Below are 22,653 nucleotides of genomic sequence, written 5' to 3'. Positions count from 1 at the left end.
AAAAGAACAAGGTGAAGCCGTTCAGCTGAGGCGTGCCTGAGGTTTTTTTGTCTTAAATAAACACCAACATCCACAGACCTGAATGTTGTCAAGGCCACTAACTCAGATACAGAGTGACTCTACAGCAAGTTAGCCAGTGATAAGGCTGAACACAGGTTTAACTGTTTTAATATCAACAAACGCTCTCAAGCAGCCTGTGGCAGAACAAGTTTGACAGGCTTCTATGAGGACAAATAGATTTTATGTACACATAAAAAAAATACTGATGTGATGAAATACCACATGCTGGGTTCTCTTTTATGAGGTATTTATTAAATTCTTTGTTGATATCACTTATAGCTTATGCAGTCCAGAGGCACAATGTAGCTGCATCCACATTTAAGCTTCATACTTGAGGTTTCTGTGTGAGACTTTTTAACTACTTTAACAATAACAGCATGCATACAGTGTACAAGGACAGCATATGGAAAACTATCACAAGACAAGCTAGTCATTAAAATAACTAGTAAAATACAATCAACATGTCATGCAGTACAGATTCATCAGCCCTTATTTCTAAAGCAGGTCTGTGGTAACAATCAGTGTATGTTTAAAAATCCTTTATGGCCTCCATGCAGTGAGCAGAGCGCAGGAACCGAGGGAAGGAGTCTTTGGCCATCAGGCTGTAGATCCTCTGCTGTGCCTGGTCGAATGTGTCGGCACACAGAGAGTCCATCACAGCCAGCAGACCCTCCCGGGTCTCGGCGTCCAGGTTTACCTGAGGAGGAGACAGATTATGAGAAGAAGCTCCTCAGTTAAAGTCTCCTCCTGCCTGTACACTTCACCAAGACCCATTCATCATTTTTTTTCAACCGTTCACACACTTTCTTCTCTTATATAACGCTCTCCTCTCTACCAACCTCCTGCGGGGCGTCAGGGTTGATAAACTGGCCGTAGATACTGCTGGCCTTGGTCTTTGAAGGAGAAACCCTGTAGTCCTCGCACGCCAGCCAGAACTCAAGGTTCTCCTCACTAAACTCCGAACGCAGGAACCCACGAAACACCTGCAGACCACCTGGGAGAGAGGAACAAAAGAGAAAGAGAGGACAGGTCAGAGGGAGGTGAGGCAAATCATGAAGTGAAGAACCCTAACCCTTTATTAAAAACCTTCAAAAATGAACTCAAATTATCAACAGAATGTGCAGTTTTGACTTTATATGAAGTTTATATATTGTGTTTTAATCTATCTACTCTAGTTAGCATGCTAACCAACTAGCCCTGGCTATCCTCAAACCTTAAAACCTGTGTATTGAATCAAGCAAGAATGTGTTTAATTGCATTAATATTCAACTTTATTTATTAGAAGAAGAATGTGTTATTTGTTCTTTAAAAGTTACACAGTGTTGCCAAAATGTTTGTGACATGTTTCTATTAAAATGCAAACCGCAGTAACATTCATGTTATTGCATTAAACTGTTGGACCTCGGAGAGGATGACATGACGTTCCTGAGGTTTACAGTTGTATGGAACAGAGATATGCACAGACATTGGTGCTGCAAGATATGAATATACTAAACTATCTGTTGTGCACGCTTAACAGCGATTTTCCTTTCTTACATACATGGAAGAAGTTTTAAAGAGGGGAAAAAGTCGATCTAACCGATTTAAAACAGATAATATAATTGTTGTAGCAGAAAAAGACACGTTACTAAAAATATGAACGATGGCTCTGTTCTGTTCAAATGTCCCAGTCCCAATAAGTGTTCATAATAGTATCATAAACACATTTATTATTAGATTATAAGACAATTGAAATCATAAGACACTTGTTAACAGTTTATAGAGAATAATAATAGTATTATAAGCATGTTTGTGATGCTATTATTAGAGTTATAAAAATCTGTCTTACTTTTGGTGCTGAGCAGAGTTTCCATGTCCTGAAATGCTTTTCCATCATGAACCCTGAGAAGAGAGACAGAAACAATTCAGCTTCACTGTGATAACACTCAGATGAGTTGACTTCTTACTTATTTGAAACGTGGGTCTCAGTACTTGTGCTTGTGGTGTGTCTCAGCCAGGTGGCTTAACTTCACCCGCATCTCTTTTGCCCTGAAACACACAGGCGGAAACAAAATGAATAAACACGTACAACACTTTATAACACAAACTCTGCAATCAAGTTATCACAATTCAGACAGAAAACATGATGACCCAGATGTATACTCACTTCTCCAGACATGAGGAAGGCAGGGAGGAGAGCCCTTTACACATTGAGGTGTGTCGTTTGAGAAAACCTACAAAGGGAGAATCAACAGATCGAGCTGTTTGTGACCACTGTAGAAGTTTTTCATTCAGTCAGTCAACCTCCCAAACTACTGCGCACTGCTCTTATATAGTATACCTGTTTGATATCTGATCCGTCAATCTCCCCGCAGACCAGCAGGTGCAGAGATGAGAGCTGAATGGAGGTGGTGTACGTGCTCACAGGCCATGTAGCTTTGTCAACAGGAGATACAGTACAAAGCAGGACAGCACATATACAGTAATAGGGAAATTAAAACAAGGGGACCTCCGGTGTGTCTGTGTGTGTGTGTGTGTGTGTGTGTGTGTGTGTGTGTTTGGTCAGGGATCATTGATAGACATTAAAGTCAGTCGTTAACAAACCTGGATTGGCCTTTAAAGTGTTTGTTTGAGGAGAATAGAGTGATGAGGGAGGAGCAGGTGGACAGGCAGCATCACTCCTCTCTGGAAAGTCAGAGCGGCAGGATGGAGAAGTCGGTGTTAGATGTTGATGGATAAGGCTGAGAGCCTACTGTAGAAAACAGACAGAACACCTGTCGAGATTATTAAATACAGTATCTCTGCAATAACAGTAACACCTGTATACTCTATGTCTCCTGTTCTTTTCCTTAAAGGGGCACTATGTAGTTTTGGAGAGGAAATTCAAACTCAAAGTTTTGATATTTACAATATTAATGAGGTAATAATACAAACTCAGAAATATTGTATTATACATCGATATTATATTTTCTATAACTGATGAAGTAGCTGTTCATTTTTGAAACTCACAGTGTGTTAATTAAAGTAATATACCATCTAGTTTTGTGTTAAATGCTCAGTAAACTGCATCGTCTCACTCAACACACGTCATCAACACCAACATGGCCGTCACCTCGGCACAGTAAAGTGTGTAAAAAGGTGAAAATCACAACCAGTATGACCACGTCGTTAACTGCAGTTATGTGAAAGGAGAGTAAGTCAGGTCTGTGAGTTAGTTAATATATAGGAACAGCTCTACAAGGTCTCGGTTATGGGCTCTGGTGAATGTTAAATGAGACGACATCACTTGCACAACTGTTGGAGTTGTGGTCCTCCTAATTATGTATTTTCAGTCTAATACTTGATTCATTTCTTGACAGACCTTCTAGAGATGAAAAATTATATTCAAACGGACAAACATCACATGTGCAGTATTTCGAATGGGACCCATTATTTGTCTCTATTGCATATTTTTTCTGAAATAAGGTCCCATTGTGGTCGACAGAAAGGGCCGTGACTCCGCCTCTCTATATAAATACATAATATTTCATGAGTTAACGATAATAAAGCAACATTTATTAACAAGAGACTTTGTTTTTAGTGTCTGGATGGAAATCTGTTTTTTATTGTATTTATTTATTTTGGGGGGCATTTGAGGGGGGACTTACTGACGTCAGTAACTCAAAAATCCTGGCTATGGCCCTGGTTAAAGGGATTGTGAATAACAGCCTATCTATAAATGTCCACAAGACAAGAGCAAGTGGCAGCCACAGACTGTGTAGTGTTTAAGTACAGTGTCCACAGTGTCCCAGCATGTTATTATCCAGTAGATCCTCCACACACACAAACACGCGCGCGCGCGCGGCTCTGCACACTGACACTTGGCCGTCGGCAGGCTGCTCCAGCCGGGGACGGCTGTGTTTTCTCGCTTCCTGCTTCCTGTGAAAAATTCAAGACGGTGCCATCACCTGTGGTGAACACAGACCCTCTCTGGACCTGCTGAATCCAGAAGGGAGCTGCTTGTCCGGTGTCAGGTTCGGTTCCAGGTCCGGTATACTGAGCTCCGGACCCGCTGGTTCCTGTCGAGTCCTGGTCCTCCGCATCCCGCAGCATGGGCGGCGGGTCGGGCTGGAGATAAACACACAGTGAGTCACAAAATGTTCCCGTGCGTTTTATTATTAGACCATAACAGCGTCCATAAGAGTGAAAGAGTCAAGTTTAACGAGCTCGTGGCTGCACACGGACGCTCGTGCTGTTCTTGTGTTTGTGCGTCAGTCTGCGCGAGGTCGAGCTACAATATGAGATTATCGGTAATCGATCATAATCGCTCCCCACCCCGGAATATCTGGCGAGTCGAAGAAATTCCACAGACGTAGAAAAAAATGCTTTTGCTTACAGATGAAGAGGATGAACACATACAAACCAGAACGTGTCCAGTCTCGTACTCTGACCTTTTGGAGCAAGCTGTCGACCTGGTGCCCTGTTGTGACTTGGGACAAAATAACAGGGACACACATTACAGTCAGTGTCACCCAACCAAATATAATGTCATCTCTGATACAGTCTGAATCTGTTGTTTCAAAAACCTCTTAAAGGTCTAGTATGCAGGCTTTCGGGTCAGAAGTGGAATATCATTTTCATAATAATGTTTCCGATCGTGTATAATCACCTTGAATTAAGCAGCATTGTGTTTTTGTTACCTGAATGAGTCTTTTATATCTGCAGAGGGAGCGGGCCGCCATGATGGTGACCATTCAGTCCAGTGAGAATCGCTCACCTGGCGCATACATTAAAAAAGTTTCTAACTTCTGGGTTTACTTCCTGGTCATGCAGCCCACTCAATGTACACAGTGGTGTTTCTCCCACTGCAAGGTGACTTTACACTGTGATGACGTCACTTGAAGAAAGTTTTCCAAATATGAAACCTCATAATTGACCTTGTTTGCTGTCGAGGCGTTTCTGTCTCTTTTACACTACTCAAAATTAGTTAGGGATATGGTGCATGGATATGCAATACAAGTCAAATGAAATGTATCACATGTATTGTAGTGAGGCCAATACCATGAGTGACCACTGGGGCAAATTAGGGAGCAAGGCTGAGCGGTGCAGTCGTGTCCAGGTCTCAATAATACATTCTTGGCAGGCCCTCTTCCACATAATCCGCCATGTTGCACTGCCCTGTTTCTCCAGCGGCGCTTCTTCTTTTTATTTGCTGCAGTAAGTGTTTAAGGCTTTGGCAGGTCTAAGGACTGCTCTGTCAGGCTGTGGTGACTGAATTGATGTCCCTGTATCCCATCAGCTTGACCCTGACTGGCACCAGTTATGGCACCCCCATGGACTTGGTTCCCTTGGGCGTACTGCCAGAACAGCAAGTCTCCCGGTCCGGACAAGGAGAGGGAGAAGCGCTGGGCTGAGCTGTTCGATCAGCTGGACCTCAACAAAGATGGACACATCGACATCAGTGAACTGCGGGCGGGGCTGGCAGGCCGAGGGCTTACCAAAGGCTCCCTGGAGAGGGTAAGACAGCAGGAGATATAGGATACCATGCAGTGGCATGTATCCTAGCTGCTCCATAGATACCTTCATTTATTTTTGTTAAGAACTTCAACTAGAACTGGTATGTTTGCAGCCATTTGCTCTTCAGCTGGTGACAGGACCATTGTTTAAACCAATCATGTGGTTTAACCAGTTATATGTGTGTGTGTGTGTGTGTGTGTGTGTGTGTTTGGAGAGAGACAGGGGTGTTCACAGGGATTTCCTTCTCTAATAGCAAATCAGAGGACCCAAGGATCTCACAGGTCTGCATCCAGTGAGGGCCTGTGAGATCCGTGGCTGATCCTTCCACTCTGCTGCTGCTGTTTGTGCAACAGCAGAAGTCACGGACATCAACAGCAGAAGTCACGGACATCAACAGCAGAGCTTTATTGTGAATACACACAGTCTGTCGCCCTCCTCTCAGTCTGTCTTTGACTGTTTGTTCTGGTAAAAATTGTGTGGGTCAGCAAGACGACTTGCTGTCACGTTCTCACTTGTTGCTCTCTCTCTCCTGTGTGTGTGTGTGTGTGTGTGTGTGTGTGTGTGTGTGTGTGTGTGTGTGTGTGTGTGTGTGTGTGTGTGTGTGTGTGAATCTGTGCATGTACACATGTAAAGGGCAGCCTGGTGTCTATTTTTGTACAAGGAGCAGGACTTTGTAAGATGAGAACGATAACCTTTCTCTTAGTGTGAGACTTGATCTTTTTTCACATATGGATCAATGTCCAGAGTGTCAACATCTCCGTGTGTACCATGTCTTTTTGGTTATGTCTGTAATAACTATTGGAGAAATTTGCATGTCTCCTTTACTCCACTCCACTTAATCCGTGTAGTTTCACAGTCTGATCCCAAAACTCTCGGGAGAGATTTGAGTAATGGGACTGGATCACAGGTGAAAATACCTTTTTCAGAATGATCAGTTAGATTCTGTTCATATAAAATACAGACTGTATATTGTTTATATGCATTTTCTAAGAAAAAAAATACTATCACTGTTTGTAATTAAAAAGAACTTCCAAATAAATGATCATAAACAGCTGCTGCAAATACAAAGCTAATACCTGCATGATCATGAGATTTGTTTTCCAAAATCTGTATGTTTTGTAGTTCAAGAGACAAATGAATTAAATTATCACAAACCGAACAGTATTCAACACTTTTTTATGTCGGTCATTCCTCGCCGACACAACATGCTGTATCTTTACTTGCCCAACAGATGGCAAAGTAGAGGAATATTTAAAGAGTACAAACCTGGAGTGCAGTCTTGATGTTGTGGTGGTCAGCTCTGTATTGTCCCTGACAGACGAGGCAAACTTGTGCTGTTGTACAGAATTGATCATAGACAACCTTGCCACTCATCTAACAACATGTTATGATGTCTGATGTTCATAATGATAATAATTTGTATTGCATGTATCAAAACCAGCGTTATGAAGTGCTTCACAACAGTGGCAGACTCAGGATGTTCGATGGGCAGGGGTGAAAAAATGATAAAAGGCACCAGCTGCATTAGATGAAAATAAAAAAAGTAATGAGTACATTCAAATAGAGCCGTGCAAGACTGAAGTGCAATGACAAGAATAAAGGACAGTGTAATTAAAAAGGAAAAATAAACTGAAAGATGTAAACACCTTCACAGGAAAGCCTTTTGATAAAAATAAGTAATTAAATGTGATTTAATAAAGCCAGCCTCAGTTACTCAGGCATGTCATTCCACAGCTGAGGAGTCTAACAGCAAATGCTCGGCCCCCTCTTGTCTTCAAGCGTGGGCGTCAGCAGGTTCATGGTGTGAACAGACTCAAATATATATTTTTGTCCTACTACCAGTAAAAAAAGAAAAGCCCAGCAGCTTTCTGAACAGCATGATATGACATATGACGGATTCAGACATTGAGCGTAACATTTTTTCAGTCCCTGACCAAATATCTGCCAAATTGCCGGACTTGTGTCCTTCATTATCTGCTCTGGCTGTCTGTTTACAGATGGTGAAGGCCGGGGACACCAACCAGGATGGAGTACTGGACTTTGAAGAGTTCACGCAGTATCTTCGCGCCCACGAAAAACAGCTTAAAATCATGTTTCGTAGCCTTGACAGTAACAATGACGGTGTGTAAAGCCCTCAGTACACAGCTGAAATAATAACTGATGTCACCATTAGTTCAAAATGTTTGTATTGAGATCATTTAAAAAACTTTCTCCCCACTCTCATATCTCTCTCTCTTACTGGTGGATCTGTGCAGGTCAGATAGATGCAGCAGAGATCCAGCACTCTCTCCGCGCCATCGGTTTGAACATCAGCCTGAAGGAAGCCACCAGGATTTTACAAAGGTCTGCTTACAGTATGTGGATATCTGATATCACAGTATAAAGAGGATGGGAGGAACATCCACAGAATATAAAAACCTGTCTTGGACTGAAAATGAATGTGCATTACTCCTGTATGTTTACACCTGGGCTGTTTAAAACATTGAGGCTGATGGTTTCACTGTGTGTTCACTTTGTTTTCTGAATGACATGTGGGACCTTCATCTGGCGAGAGAAGGTCAAGAGGTTTTGCGATAACAGCGATTGTGTCTTTAAAATATAGTTACATGTAGTTACATTCAGTCCTTCTGTTGGGTCAGATTGTGGGAAAACAAGAAGCATCCTCTCATACACTGTTACACAGCCAAGGCATTCAAAGATTCCTCATTGCCATTTTTTTTAAACGAAAGCAAATTATTGATCATACTCTCTGTAACTCACTGTGTACCTTAATGGTTCCACTGTCTATGAATGTTTATGTGTTTGTCACTCAGAATGGACAAAGACGGTACCATGACCATCGACTGGGATGAGTGGCGGGACTACTTCCTGTTTAACCCTCTCAGTAACATGGAGGAGGTGGCACGCTACTGGAAGCGCTCAATGGTGAGGTCACACTCATAGTTGAACAGCATTGTGTATCTCTAAATAATGACAAGGTTGGGTTAAAGCAAGTGTCTGTTAATTAATGCTTGCCAAAGAAATACACATACTTTGCAGTACTTCCTGTCAACAATAAATGACATTAATTAATTGCCATTCAACAAAGAAAACTGGATTTTAAGAGGAAATTGTCCCCTCAAATACAATTTGTGTCAATTGTGTCACCTCTGACAGATCTTTTGGAACTATTTCTTTTCCCCTTTATCGTCCTAATGTCTGATCCTCATTCAACCCACCACTGGTTCAGTAGATGTTGGATATCGGTGAGCAGCTGACAGTCCCAGATGAGTTTTCTGAAGAGGAGAAGAAGTCTGGCTACGTGTGGCGGCAGCTGATGGCTGGAGCCATGGCTGGGTCTGTGTCTCGGACTGGGACCGCCCCCTTAGACCGACTCAAAGTCTTTCGGCAGGTCAGTCAGGGACGGTTATGATTTCATCTCTTAGATCAGTCTCATTCATGTGTCACTGGTCGTGTGAAGGTTTTCTGCTTATCTTTGGTTTGTGGCAGAGAGCTTTTGAGATGAATCTTCAGTGAGCCGTGACTGTTTTACACAAGGTGCTCCTCTCTGACTCCGCCAGGTTCACGGTTCCAGTGATTTTAAAGGGAACGTGCAGAGTGGTTTTCGGCACATGGTCAATGAAGGAGGACTGCAGTCGTTGTGGCGGGGCAATGGGATCAATGTTCTTAAAATTGCCCCAGAAACTGCCATCAAGTTCACAGCTTATGAACAGGTAAAGAACACCTGAGACCTTTCACATTGTGTTTTTGTTTTTTGTTTGTTCGCACTAATACACGACTGAAGATTGTGACTCTTTTCCCAGTCAGGTGTTTAAAGGAGTATTTCAACATTTTGGGAAATGTGCTCTTCTGCTTTATTACTAGAATTTAGACGAGAAGATACTAGTCTTTTGTCTGTACTCTAAGTATGAAGCTAACTGCCAGCACTGTTCGTTTATCTTAGTTTGAAGACTGGAAACAGGGAAACAGCTCCACTAGTTGTCCAGTAATGTCACAGTGACAATGAGACACCAGGAAGTCTCTGCTCCTGGCCGTCTGACACACAGGCCTAACCCCCATAAAAAGTACCAGGTGCTGTTTTTTCCACTTTATGTTTTTGGACAAATTCATCTCATGACTGACTGACTGTTAATGTCAGCTGTTAACTTTGTTAACTGTGTTTGGACTGAACCAAGAAAGCTGTATCCCCCTGTACTCGAGTTTTAACCTAAGCCAAACTAGCTGACTGTTTGTTGTACCCAAAATATCTAATTATGTCTTGAAGCAACAGTTCCATCAATTCTACATCATCATGATTTCAACTCTCTCAGATGTTTACTTTTTTCTTTCCTTTGCTCTAAAACTCTGCACAGATCAAGACTGTGATGCGCGGCAGTAAGGACAGAAATCTGAGGGTTCATGAGAGGTTTGTTGCCGGCTCTCTGGCGGGAGCTACAGCTCAGACAGCCATCTACCCAATGGAGGTAATATCAGGGTAATAGACACATAGAAACATTCATATAGCTTCAAGAAAACACACTTTCTGGGTTACACGATGAGTGAAGTGACTGACGTCTTCTCATACTATTCCCCACAGGTGTTGAAGACCCGTCTCACACTAAGAAAAACAGGCCAATACTCAGGAATAGCAGACTGTGTCAAACAGATCTTACAGAGAGAGGGTGTCCCAGCCTTCTACAAAGGCTACTTACCCAACATGCTGAGTATTGTCCCTTACGCCGGCATCGACCTGGCTGTCTATGAGGTCAGAGAGACGTGAGCACACAGCTTTCATAGTGCATCTCCTTCGTGTTAACCTTCTTCTCACTCCCTCTGTTCAACAGACTCTGAAGTTTTCCTGGCTGAACAGGAACAGAGGTTTAGCTGACCCAGGGGTTATGGTGCTTGTCGGCTGCGGTGCCGTCTCCAGCACTTGTGGGCAGCTGGCAAGTTACCCGCTGGCACTCATCCGCACCCGAATGCAGGCACAAGGTCAGGATAACTGTGGTTGTTCTAATATAGTGGCACGTTACAGGAAAAAACTACATAAAGTGTCAATTTATTATTGTTTCTCCACCAATTTCTGCCAGTTTTTTTAGATATTTATTAATTGATTTGTTTTTCCTTTAATTCATCACCCACCTGTGTGTAAGGAACATGCTAATTTTGCAAACCCCAGCACTGTAAAACTATGAATAAAGGACAAACCGATGATTTAGCTAAATTATTATAAACTGTGTTGCCACAGCTTAAAGTAACAATGTCGCAGATTTCCATCCTGATTGATTTGTGACGCCTGTAGTAACTGGTGCAGTCTTGTTTTGCTCTCCCCTCAGTTTCAGTGAAGGGAGCCCCCAAACCCTCCATGTTGGCCTTGCTCCACAACATCGTGACCCAGGAGGGTGTGGCCGGACTTTATCGAGGAATTTCCCCAAACCTGCTGAAAGTCATCCCGGCTGTCAGCGTGTCCTATGTGGTCTACGAATACACTAGGATACTCCTGGGAGTGGACATCGAGGGTAGGAGGGGTGGGAAAGGGAAGGAATAGAAAAAGGTGACATGGTTTGTAGTGGCTTTTAACTCCAAGCACGTACAGATCTTTTGGCAGTGCATGAGGAAACGGGCCTTGACTGTGGATGAGATGATTGGATGGAGAATGAACCGTGGAAGAAAAAGAAAAAACAACAGATCATCATGATATATAATCTGTTGCTCACATTTAGAGGACCTCACCAGAACTGGCAGCTGCTGTGATGAGTTTCACGTGCGATACGTTGCATTGCAATGCATGCCGGCAGCTGTGTGAAGGCTAATCAACTAGCCTCCTGCTACTGCATTGACTTGACAGATGAAGACTTGCATGAACATGCGTGAGAACGAGCAAAACCAAACATGGAAACCTTGTTACATTCCTACAGCGTTATCTTTTCTCCTAGGTGGTATATAGCGAAGATAAAGGACTGATAGGAGGACGGATCCAGTTTCCGGAGGGGAACCTGAAGTCGCTGGAGTTACAGAGGCAGGACTTTGACTAACTTGTCATAAACACGTGTTACAGTACAGAGATATTTATTAAGCAACAGAAAGTTACTGAACTTGGCTGATAATGAAAAAAGAAGAGACACTGCCGATCTTCTCTTTCCTGGAGGAAAGCACACCAATGGATTTATATTTTACTGGAGTGAAACTGCCAAAGCCATACCGAGAAGCTCAGAGGACTCGTGATAACCTCTCATGCAAAATGTTCATATTTTATCAGTGTTCTCAGCAGAGAGCCGTGTTTGTGTCCGTTTTCTTATGCTTGAAAGACACTACAGGGTCCACAGCCACATAGTATTTTCATAAACTGTATGCGTACAATATGCAGGTTTAATACTATGGTAAGAGTTAACGTTGTAGCACAAAACAACAAGATTTAATGCCAATGAACATTTTTGATGATTGAGTATTTATTATGGAATGTGCAAATAAATGGATGCATGGTGCTACTTTTGTTAAATAAATACCTCCTTGAGCTTTTTTCTGAAAAGCTGAAATACTGAGAACAGCTGGCTTTTCTGAATGACACGCCAGCCTAATGAAATCAGTGCATTCAAACTTGAAAGTATTTGTTGAATGCCACTTTCTCCACCCTGTTGCTTTCAGTTGCAATGTAACTGAAACTGAGAACGTCATAATCTTCAGCTGCTGTCACTCTGCTGCTAATAACTCTCAGGTCGACTGAGGAGCTGTGGCTGTGCAGTATTTAATTATGTGAGCAAATCCAACTATAATGGCAAATGAGACAACTCGTGTGCAGTTTGACTTCATGGTGTCCCAACAAATGTTACTGCAAGATTTTTTATGTCTTTATGCTGGCGAGAACTGCAGGTAGAGGCTTTATGTTGGCAGGTTGTCAGTCCGTCTGTCCGTTCCTTTCTTGTGAACGCGACATCTTTGGATTTCCTCAAGGACATTTTTTCAAATTTGGCTCAAACTTCAACTTGGACTTGGATGAACTGAATAAGATTTGAGTAGTCAAGGTCAAAGGTCACCACTACCTCACAAAATGTTGGCCATAATTAAAAGAAATCATACACTAATTATGACAATTTCATGCAGAAGTCTACGAGCATAAAATTATTAAATGATGACATTTTATATTCAAAACGTCAAAGGCCAACTTCACACTTGGTTTCTTCATGTGCTATGGTATTTATGGTAAATACCAAAAGACGACGTGAAAAGTGCACATGAACACCCTCTCATGTGGTATTTTCCACTGGGCAACTCGTAGAATTTTTTGATGCCCGAGTTGCCGAGATGAGATAACCTTTCACCTTTTCAACATGGTGGCGAGCAACGGAAGATTCGTGAATGGTAAGCAATGTACACTACTAAACGTGTTTTGCTACTGTTAGTGGATAGTTTTTGTAGCCTATAAAGTGTTGCTCCATTGACAATTGTAATATGATGCGTTAACACTCGGTGTCAGTTTTTAAAATACCGATATGGTTTGGTTTTACCTCCCCAGAGCAATGCTAACAAGCCTGACTCTGTGTGTCCACCATCTTTATTTTCTCTGTACAACAACAAAAGCACATGAACACAACGCACTGGTAAATACCAGATCACAAGTGGAAAATACCATCTGTACCATAGCACATGAAGGCAGCAACTGACATCATAATTTTCTGCAAAAACAACTTTTCTGGCTGTTATTCACTGCCAGGAAAAGAAGGGGAAATAGTGAACATGTCTCACATTTGGTCCAATAGACATACAGCAGTAGTCACCACAAGCTCAGTGGTTTTTGCCGATATTGAGCTTCAGGTTATTGTGGTTGCAACCTTTGATGAAGCTCCCTATCAGTCTCCTGTATTCTTCTGTAAAAATAGTCCCTAATTAAAGACAGCATGTTTCTCACTGGAAATAATCCACTAATATCAAGCATGTCACATTCTTTAATCTGTAGTGATCTTCTGTTTCACAAAAAAAAACAACACCACCCAGAGTCTTCACTATATTAAACAAGTGTGGACAGACGTGGGACTAAACTGCAACTTGACTGGTGCGCTCAGTCACACAACGGCGAGGTGGTAATTCTTGTTTGGTAAAGCTTTATTTTACAATCCATAGTTTCCAAATAATTTCAATAGTCAAGTGTCAAAAGTGACTTTGAAGCTGGTAATGTTGACCTCATATTATTTAATATGATGTATATAAAATGCAGTGACTCAGATAAGGCGTCAAACACGTATTGGCTGTGTTGAGATGGTAAAACAAATATGATGCCACTGTAATATAGTTTCTAGAAATCATGTTTTTATGCAAACAGGAAATGAAGAACTCACTAACTAGTAAGTACAGGCCTGTCCTCACCGGTGCCTGAGCCACTTCAGCCCAGTAGGTGGCGGTATTTTTGCTTTATAACATTGAGGGTCAACAAACAAAGCCATAAGGAAGAAGGAGAAGAAGAAGTCCCGGGTGTTAAAGGTTCGTTGATTGGTTACTTTAAGCAGGGAAGTTTGCCGGCGTGGTGCGCACTCCTCTCACATTGGTGTCTCCGGTACGCTCCTGTTTAGCCTTCCCGCTTCTGCGCAGCTCGGTCCGGCCAAAGCTATTCAGCTTCTCCCCTGTGTCTGTTTGCCCCTTGTGAGCAGCATGTCTGATTACGACGGTCTGTCGACTAATGGAGTCGGCGCTGGGATGAGAAAAGACGCTTTTGCTGATGCTGTACAACGAGCCAGACAGGTGAGTGATGAACTCAGCCTAGGAGTAGACAGCCGGCGAGCTAGTTAGCTGGTGGGAAACCGCAGCTAGCTTAAGCACCCGTGACGTTAGCTTGAGTTAACAGGCTAGCTAGCGAGCGAGCGAGCTAATAGCGGTGCCATTCATTTGTCTAACGCTTGCCAGGTTGAGCGGTCAAATACATGTTTGTGGGCTGGATTTGAGCAGCAGCTGCAAAAATGTAGGTCACTCTTTCATTTAATAAAGAGCGCTCGTCGCCAACGGGAGCCTTTGGTTAGCTGTTAGCTGTTAAGTTAAATGGACTAGCTGCTTCAGCTAACGGGCTAGTTTCGTTACTACAGTTAACGGCGAGCTGATCATTAAGTTTCATCCTCCTCAATGTATCAAACTACATTTTAGAAATAAATTGATCAATTAACCCACATTGACCTGACATGATTGTCATGAAGTAAGGTCAACTAGCACATTTTGTGATATTGATAAGTAGCATTTAATGGACAAAAGGACGCTTGAGTGTTATGTAGGGACTATAATTTTAGTAACTTATTCGTTAGCTAGCTGTTTGAGGTATGATGCTCGTTAATGTATAACTACTGTTTTTAAACTTATTTAGTCAGTAAACTGGTCAACAGCAAGCACAGTTGTCCAAGAGCTCAAGGTTACAAAATTATCTGTCAGAGGAACAAGCCCCAAATCTAAATATATTATATAATCTATATATTAATATATAATATACAATTATGTTATTATTATTATTATTTAACATTTTAAAAACTGAAAATAGAGATTTTTGTGGCATTTTTGCTTTTTAAATTAGATGCTCAAGAAAAAGGATGAATTGATTTAACAAAATTGTTGCTGATTAACTTTCTTTAAGCTTTACACAAGGTGCTGTGAATGCACTGTTGGTTGTAATTAAAGGAGTACTCTAGCAATTTAATATTGTGCTTCCATAAAGTTTCTGTCACTTGTGTGACAGATTTATTAATGAGAAATGAGGCACAGATATCCTGACTTTGATAGTTTGGGCCAAGCTCTGCCTGGTAGATGTACATGTCTTTCGTCACCCTGAACAAAGGCTTTCTCTTCCATATTTGTCGTCTCCGGGCCCAGAGAACCTCCAGATGAGGTCATCAGTGTTGTACTACTCATGAGTAGATTGGTCTTCATGTGCCACTTTAAATGAGATGATCTTTCTTTAAACTAAATCTCAATCATACAATAACATATGCTTAAAAGGTCACTTACTTTTGATAGTGATGTTGAAATACTCTTACTTAAACTTGAAAGATCATCATTACTATTTCAGGATGTATTGCAGTCCCTTCATCCGGTGTATGTCTTTGTCTTTGTAGATTGCAGCTAAAATCGGTGGAGACGGAGTTCCTGCAGTGAGCAACAACGGAGGTGCTGAGAACTATCCATACGCAGCACAGAAAAGATCCCTGGAAGAAGCAGGTTAAAAATTAGCACAAACAGCCACTTTGTCTGCTTTTTGTTTGTCCACATTGTAAGCTTCACTCTTTCTTTTGCTTTCAGATGAACCTGATGCTAAGAAGGTAGCATCACAGAGCGAAATAGATTCTGCATTGTGTACGTTAAATACATAAATTGAGCCTATTACAAAGACACACTTGACTCAGTTTCCAACCACTGACCATTTTTCCTTCTCTTGCAGCTATTGGAGCTCAGCTGGCTGCCCTGTCTCAACAAAGGTACAGAGTGACTTTTAGTGTGTCTTTTGCATGAACACTTAAGGTGTTTGTGGTTATGTTGTATATTTTATATCATGTTTGTTTTTTTTTGTTTTTGTTTTTTACCTGTCTGCAGTGTTAGGCCCTCCACAATTACAGAAGAGTGCAGGGTGCCTGATGGCATGGTCGGTCTGAGTGAGTACATGCCCATACATATCTTAAACCACAGACACAATGGCTCGTTGCCGCGTTACTCTGTTCAAGCTAACATCTAAATGTCTTGGCTTTTGTCCCTAAAGTCATCGGCCGAGGAGGTGAACAGATTAACAAAATACAGCAGGATTCTGGCTGCAAGGTCCAGATCGCGCACGGTGAGCTATGTTCTAACTCTACATTTGCCAAATAAAACAAATTGTAAAGGATTTTCCTGTTGCTACATATTTTCATATTCATTCACAGACAGTGCCGGTCTTTCAGAAAGAAGTGTTTCTCTGACTGGCTCACCAGACGCCGTAGAGTAAGTTGGTGTTCACATTTAAAACAATATATTTCTCATTTTCCAATGCAACTATTCCTTAAATCTCAAAGACTAAATTTGGTTTTCCTTCATGAATCTCTGTACATGTCTGCTCAAAGCTGAAGAACTTCTCCAGAGATTGATGGCTAGGCTAATCAGACAACACACAGTGTGTTAAAACTTAGTTTAAGCTTCAGAACTCGGATAAGATCTTGCACAAATTTCCTGTTTACTTGTGCAATGACAACAGTTTTCACTATTGGGATGATTTTCTTTTTTAAGAGTTTCGTCTCTACGGCAGCACTTCCTCTCAGGCCTTGTACTCTTGTCCTCTGCTGCATTGCAAAATATGCTCTGCTATGGCACTTAATCTAGTCTTAATCATTTCTAGCTCATAACTAGCTGTGATTGAGTCATTGAAAGGCGGTTAACAGCATGCAAGGCACACCTCAGGCGCAAAAGTATCTAAGCATGACATGCACAGACTAAAAAAAACTATCAGTTTTCCCTTTTTTTAACTTCTAAGAATGGTGGTATTTGTAGGATTAAGGTCAATGGATATCAAGAGCTGTACTTGCAGCTTTAGGGCATATATACAATAGGGCCTGACTTAAGTGCACAGAAAGATGCAATCAAAGCATTGCCTGTTTAGAAATGCAGCTGGAGACTGTGGCACACTGTAGGTGCAGCTGGAGCTTCTTGCACTGCCTGTAATAAGACAGAATAGTGTGACCCATTAACTAAATGTCTTGTATGCCCCCTTTTTTTATTTGAATTTGCTTCCAGGAGAGCCAAGGCACTTATTGATGACATAGTGTCAAGGGGTCATGAGTCATCCAATGGACAGTCAGGTTCCATGCAGGAGATGATCATCCCTGCAGGCAAGGCCGGCCTTATTATAGGCAAAGGAGGAGAGACCATTAAACAGCTACAGGTGAGAATCACAGACCAACTTAATGTAACTGATCATTTGATTACACCTTACAAATGTTAGAGATAAAATGATTATTAGAAGAAAAGTTCTGTTGATTATGAATATAATTTAATAGAAAAGTGCAACCAGTGAACAGTGTAAACTGCTCCTGTTGGAAGTGGGTGAATTTGCCACATGTGTTGTGTAATCAAGTAAAATGACTCTCTGTGTCTGTGAAATCTTAGGAGCGGGCTGGAGTTAAAATGATTCTTATTCAAGATGGATCCCAGGGTCCCAACATCGATAAACCCCTGCGCATCATTGGAGACCCCTACAAAGTGCAGGTACTGTTTTAAGGAAATGATGTTGGTTAAGTGGTGGATAATTTATGCCCATACTCTTTAAATCATCTTCCTTGTGCTGCTTTTTTTTTTTTTAGCAAGCAAAGGACATGGTTAATGAGATTCTACGAGACCGGGATCATGCAGGTTTTGGAGACCGTAATGAATATGGATCGAGGATGGGTGGAGGAGGAGGAGGAGGTGGAGGAGGAGGAGGAGGAGGAGGTGGTGGTGGTGGCGGCGGCGGCGGCGGCAACGGGGGTGGCGGCGGTGGCATCGATGTAAGTAATTTGTTTGTTTCAAAACAAAAGGCAAAGTTGGGACAATCTGCGTAACATAGTGCACTTTTCTTTACAGAATAATAGTTTTCTCTTATTTTAATCAATGGCGAGGCTCAACCACTTTCAGCAGTTATCACAAATTGTTTTTTGTAATTCTGCAGATAGCTGTGCCCCGTCACTCTGTGGGAGTTGTTATTGGTCGAAATGGGGAGATGATCAAGAAGATCCAGAGTGATGCTGGAGTGAAGATACAGTTTAAACCAGGTGAGTGCTCCAAATATTTTCTGGAAGATTATACTGTATCCTTTTTCTTTTAACCATTTTGTTGGCAAGAAAAAGGTCACTTGTATCAGTTTTATTTTCTTGTATTTCACCTCCTGCGCTTCTCTTAGCTCATCATTACAACGTCTCTTACAGCTGCAGCTAGTTGAAATTATAGCTACTACAATATTGACCGTGTGTGTGTATGTATGTATGTATATATATATATATATATATATATATATATATATATATATATATATATAAAATTTTTAGGATGGAAATTCTCTTCTTCCAGTTTATTTGTCTTCAGTACCTGTCAATAATCCTGCCTATCCCTTTGTCTTCCCTCACAGATGATGGTACAGGTCCTGACAAAATAGCCCATATTATGGGTCCACCTGACCAGTGTCAGCATGCTGCTTCAATCATCACTGATCTGCTACAGAGCATCCGTGCCCGAGAGGAGGGTGGTCAAGGGGTAGGTAGAGGGTGCAGAGGCGGGCCTTTTGACATGATTATCTTGATTTCTGTTTATGATGGAACAAGGAAACAGGGCTTTGCTGTTGAACCGTTAAACCTAATGTGAGGCGTGTTTTCCCCCCCACAGGGTCCCCCTGGTGCAGGTATGCCACCTGGTGGGCGAGGACGGGGTAGAGGCCAGGGAAACTGGGGTCCTCCAGGAGGAGAGATGACCTTCTCCATTCCTGCACACAAATGTGGGCTTGTCATTGGCAGAGGAGGAGAGAATGTCAAGTCCATCAACCAACAGACCGGTGCATTTGTGGAGATATCTCGCCAGCCTCCACCGAACGGTGACCCAAACTTCAAACTGTTCATCATCCGAGGGTCTCCGCAACAGATTGACCATGCAAAGCAGCTTATTGAGGAGAAGATTGAGGTGCGTTTAAGTGACTCTCAGAGCAGAGAAGTAATACACCTTCTAAACATTGTAATTGAGTCGTAATTTGAATGGTTTCGTTTTGCCGTTTGTTTGTTTTTCCTCCAGGCTCCATTGTGTCCAGTTGGTGGTGGTGGTGGACCAGGTCCAGGAGGCCCAGGTGGTCCAATGGGTCCCTATAATCCCAACCCTTATAATGCAGGGCCACCTGGTGGTGCTCCTCAGTAAGTACAGCTAACAAACACTTGTATGCAGGAATTTTGAGTTTTCTTTCAGGGGAGAGTGATTTTAAATAAGCATTTTGTGTTTAAATGCTTCTGTCCTTCTCTGCAGTGGCGCTTCGCCTGGTGGCCCCCAGTTCTGTCCTCAGGGTTGGGGAAATAACTATCAGCAGTGGCAAGCTCCAGGCCCACATGACCCCAGTAAGTACCCTTTTTATATTGTGCACTAAATTAAAATCATTCAGAACCTGTTCTTACCTCAACTGTTCTTTTAAATAAAAAAATCCTTAATCCTCCCCTTTAGGTAAGGCAGCAGCAGACCCAAATGCAGCATGGGCGGCCTACTACGCACAGTATTACAACCAACAGCCAGGGGGTGCCATGGCAGCTCCGACACCTGGAGCCCCTGCAGCAGCAGCACCAGGGGACCAGAGCCAAGCAGCGCAGGCCCCTGGGGGCCAGCCAGACTACACTAAAGCTTGGGAGGAGTACTACAAGAAGATGGGCATGAGTAAGTGGGATCTACTCAGACACAGTTGTATGTACTTGGGTTAACTGAGCTTTAATCTACAAGTTTCTGTCTGGGGGAGTTAACCGAGTATGGCATGTATTACATTTAGAACTATTAGTATTATAATTGGTACCATTAAATAAGTCAGTCATGCTGATGTCAGTAGCACACCTCGAAATGAAACCAATACATGACTATGCGTGTTGTTTTTCCAGCCCAGCCAGCTGGAGGGGCAGCAGCTGCTCCAAGTGCAGCACCAGCTGCCGCAGCAGCAGCAGCAGCAGGAGGAGCTGCTGCTGGAGGCCAGCAGGACTACAGCGCAGCCTGGGCTGAGTACTACAGACAGCAGGCTGCCTACTATGGACAGGGAGGGCAGGCGCCTGGTCAGGCAGCTGCTCCACAGCAGGGACAACAGGTAGCACATCCATGACCAGTAGGGCTGGTTGGGTACCGTTCACATTTGAACTGGCAAAGATGCCCAGTGGTACCTAACCTTGTGGGGTTATTGTCTTAACTACTGCAGTGCGTTCATACTGCAATACTTCCCCATTTCTAGTTCATAATTAAAGTACTGTTGGTTTCACACTAGGTTTGTAGCCAACAATCAAGAAAACCTAAGACAGTCAAAAAAGCCCAGTTAAGTCCAACAACTGATTTAATCAGCTTTACCTGAAAAAAGTTGTCAATGCCTCACTTAGTTTTGTCATCCATGCAGCATTTAACGTTTAATGTTAGCTGCAGCTGCTGCAGGGAATGTGGCTTTCAGGCTATCGAATGCAGTACACTCTTCAGCTTTTAGATACATTTTGTGTTTGACCAGATGTTTCCACGGGTCAGACATGTTGCACAGGCCAGCTTCGCATTTTGCATTATAAATATTGCAGCAGGGTTGTCTGTGCCGAGTTTTGAAAAGCAGTGGTGATGTCTCGCTCTCTATCTCTCTGTACAAAGTTGCACTCTCACCCAGGTGCACTGTCAGGTACAAACATTTTGAGCCTGTCTGTAATGTGCTCATACCCTTTTTAAAGTACAAAGTTCGGTGCCTGGTCAGTAATGGTCTGCGTCCAAAACTAACCATCTAGCTGCCAAAGTCTAGTAAGCTAAAAACTAGAACCTGGCAAAACTATTGGATTGTTTTCCCCACTGTTTTCTGCACCATTTTGTGCTTTTAGAATGAGATCCTGTGACAATCAATATACAGATTAGATGTTTGTTATAATCAGTCATGGTTTTTTATCCTAATTGCTATGAAGTCATTCTTGGTGACCTCTGGTGTTGCCAAATAAAAATTGCAGTCACGAAAATCATGCAGCCAGGCAGCTTAATTGGTTTATGTCAATCAAAGCTCTAAATTGTTAAACAGGAACAAAGCTTTAAGAACCAGCAAAAACAAAATGCAGTCAAAATTGTGACCTTTTCATGTACTATCGGCACTATTTTGCACTTGATAGTTGTTAATTATCGATTCTGCATGAAAGTATCTGTATTTATGTACTTTGGACACCATAATGAGATTTTTTGCAATTCTTTCTTAAGCAGATTGATTAATTCACATGTTGTCTCGTTTCAGGCCCAGTAAACGATTGGCTCGATCTGTTGGATGGTTGCAATGGCTCTCTGGACTTGTTTTTTCTATCGAGATTTCATTTTTGGCTTAAACAAGACAACGCCACAGTTTACTCATCCACCCAGACATTTTCTATTCCAACATTCTTGTTTTTTAAAGTCAAAATTGAAGAACGAAAAAAGGGAACACATTTTGTCCATGCATCGAACAAAGCACTATATAACTACATGGGTTATGATTCAGTTTGTCCCTGAATCAGTTTCACGTCTCCCACAACTTCGTATACATCTTATCCTTTTTTTTTTAAAAATGTGAAATGACGAAGCATCTTTGCTTACAAGCTCGCACAACAGCATCTCAACACTGACTGACATTTAAGAAGTTTTTACCTATCAATTTCTTGAGGGTAAAATGCAGTCTAGCAGTATTTTGAATATACTCAGAAATTATGTTTGTAAGAAAATACAGAAATGTTGGTCTTTTTCTTTTCTTGTTCTTGGTACTTTTTTTTTTTTTTTCTTTTTAAACTTCATTTTTAAAAACATTCCCAGTGTTTAAATTGCAGGTGCATTTCTTCCTGCTGTCATGATTTCTTAGTTTTAATTTTATTCAGTGTAATTATTTTCCTTGAGGGGTGTGTGTGTGTGTGTGTGTCTGTATGCAGTGTATGCTACTGAACAGAAAACTGTGTGCAAGTTGGCTATAATAAGGCAGTAACTGTCCTACAGTATGTAGGTTGGTTGTGTGTGCATGGATGTGTTTGTGTGCTTGACTGCCCCCTTTTTAATTTCTGTATTGTTGGAGATACTTTTTTTTTTTTTTTTTTTGTTCCAATAGGATCCGTTACTGTATGCTGATTTTTTTTCTTCTTTTTTTTTAATGTTATTTTTTACAGCTTGTTTTTAAATACTTAAATAAAAAGGTTCAAATCACCAGTTTCTTTTTTTATTTGTGTGGTCAGTGTGTTTTGGGAGTTGGTTGTTTCCCATTTAAGACTTCAATGCAACAGCTGTGTCAGATTAAACGTGTTTGGCTTGTTCCACATTTTATTTCTCTCGTCTTTTATTTCTTTTTCCTTTGGAAGGGGCACTTACTATAACAAACCTGCTTGGGTACTTTAGTGGTGGCTCTCTTCAGGGTGTCACCTCTGTCGTGTTGTACCTTTGTTTTGGTTTTGATGGATGCATCCACCGGCGAGTCAG

The 22,653-nt window shown here is 41.9% G+C and overlaps 3 protein-coding genes across 7 annotated transcripts; 2 read left to right on the top strand and 1 right to left on the bottom strand.

The window, feature by feature from the left end:
• Positions 1 to 307: 307 nt before the first annotated feature.
• Positions 308 to 4,110, bottom strand: LOC311268772 (regulator of G-protein signaling 5). 3 transcript variants are annotated; one of them, XM_084372609.1, is made up of 8 exons: positions 3,987 to 4,110; positions 2,644 to 2,791; positions 2,381 to 2,475; positions 2,207 to 2,273; positions 2,032 to 2,088; positions 1,889 to 1,941; positions 900 to 1,054; positions 308 to 757 (listed from the first exon to the last, which is right to left on the bottom strand). In XM_084372609.1, exons 4-8 carry the CDS (start codon positions 2,248 to 2,250, stop codon positions 590 to 592), a joined length of 477 nt encoding a protein of 158 aa, XP_084228735.1. In that variant the 5' UTR covers positions 2,251 to 2,273; positions 2,381 to 2,475; positions 2,644 to 2,791; positions 3,987 to 4,110; the 3' UTR covers positions 308 to 589. The 3 variants fall into 3 exon arrangements, with proteins under 3 accessions (XP_084228735.1, XP_084228736.1, XP_084228737.1); XM_084372610.1 differs by having other exon boundaries at positions 2,381 to 2,813; positions 3,987 to 4,105; XM_084372611.1 differs by having other exon boundaries at positions 2,381 to 2,788; positions 3,987 to 4,100.
• LOC311268762 (mitochondrial adenyl nucleotide antiporter SLC25A23-like) lies at positions 3,828 to 12,052 on the top strand. 2 transcript variants are annotated; one of them, XM_084372587.1, is made up of 12 exons: positions 3,831 to 4,163; positions 5,318 to 5,535; positions 7,533 to 7,656; positions 7,791 to 7,878; positions 8,349 to 8,460; positions 8,768 to 8,926; positions 9,096 to 9,248; positions 9,888 to 9,998; positions 10,112 to 10,279; positions 10,359 to 10,506; positions 10,851 to 11,033; positions 11,451 to 12,052. In XM_084372587.1, the coding sequence occupies exons 2-12, from the start codon at positions 5,341 to 5,343 to the stop codon at positions 11,459 to 11,461; spliced, it is 1,452 nt and encodes a 483-aa protein (XP_084228713.1). In that variant the 5' UTR covers positions 3,831 to 4,163; positions 5,318 to 5,340; the 3' UTR covers positions 11,462 to 12,052. The 2 variants fall into 2 exon arrangements, with proteins under 2 accessions (XP_084228712.1, XP_084228713.1); XM_084372586.1 differs by having other exon boundaries at positions 3,828 to 4,163; positions 10,851 to 12,052.
• A 1,840-nt stretch (positions 12,053 to 13,892) lies between these two features.
• Positions 13,893 to 22,386, top strand: LOC311249045 (far upstream element-binding protein 2-like). Of its 2 annotated transcripts, XM_084339734.1 has the most exons (19): positions 13,893 to 13,989; positions 14,079 to 14,247; positions 15,600 to 15,702; positions 15,784 to 15,837; positions 15,923 to 15,959; positions 16,075 to 16,133; positions 16,238 to 16,309; positions 16,398 to 16,455; positions 17,242 to 17,389; positions 17,614 to 17,712; positions 17,808 to 17,990; positions 18,152 to 18,254; positions 18,608 to 18,732; positions 18,862 to 19,152; positions 19,261 to 19,376; positions 19,486 to 19,574; positions 19,678 to 19,884; positions 20,100 to 20,299; positions 21,455 to 22,386. In XM_084339734.1, exons 2-19 carry the CDS (start codon positions 14,158 to 14,160, stop codon positions 21,461 to 21,463), a joined length of 2,043 nt encoding a protein of 680 aa, XP_084195860.1. In that variant the 5' UTR covers positions 13,893 to 13,989; positions 14,079 to 14,157; the 3' UTR covers positions 21,464 to 22,386. The 2 variants fall into 2 exon arrangements, with proteins under 2 accessions (XP_084195860.1, XP_084195859.1); XM_084339733.1 differs by lacking the exon at positions 13,893 to 13,989 and having other exon boundaries at positions 14,001 to 14,247.
• The last annotated feature ends 267 nt before the right edge of the window (positions 22,387 to 22,653 follow it).

The sequence above is a fragment of the Pagrus pagrus genome, assembly GCF_965226575.1.
Source record: "Pagrus pagrus genome assembly, chromosome: 2".
Lineage (NCBI taxonomy): Eukaryota > Metazoa > Chordata > Actinopteri > Spariformes > Sparidae > Pagrus > Pagrus pagrus.
This window is presented reverse-complemented; position numbering and strand designations above follow the sequence as displayed.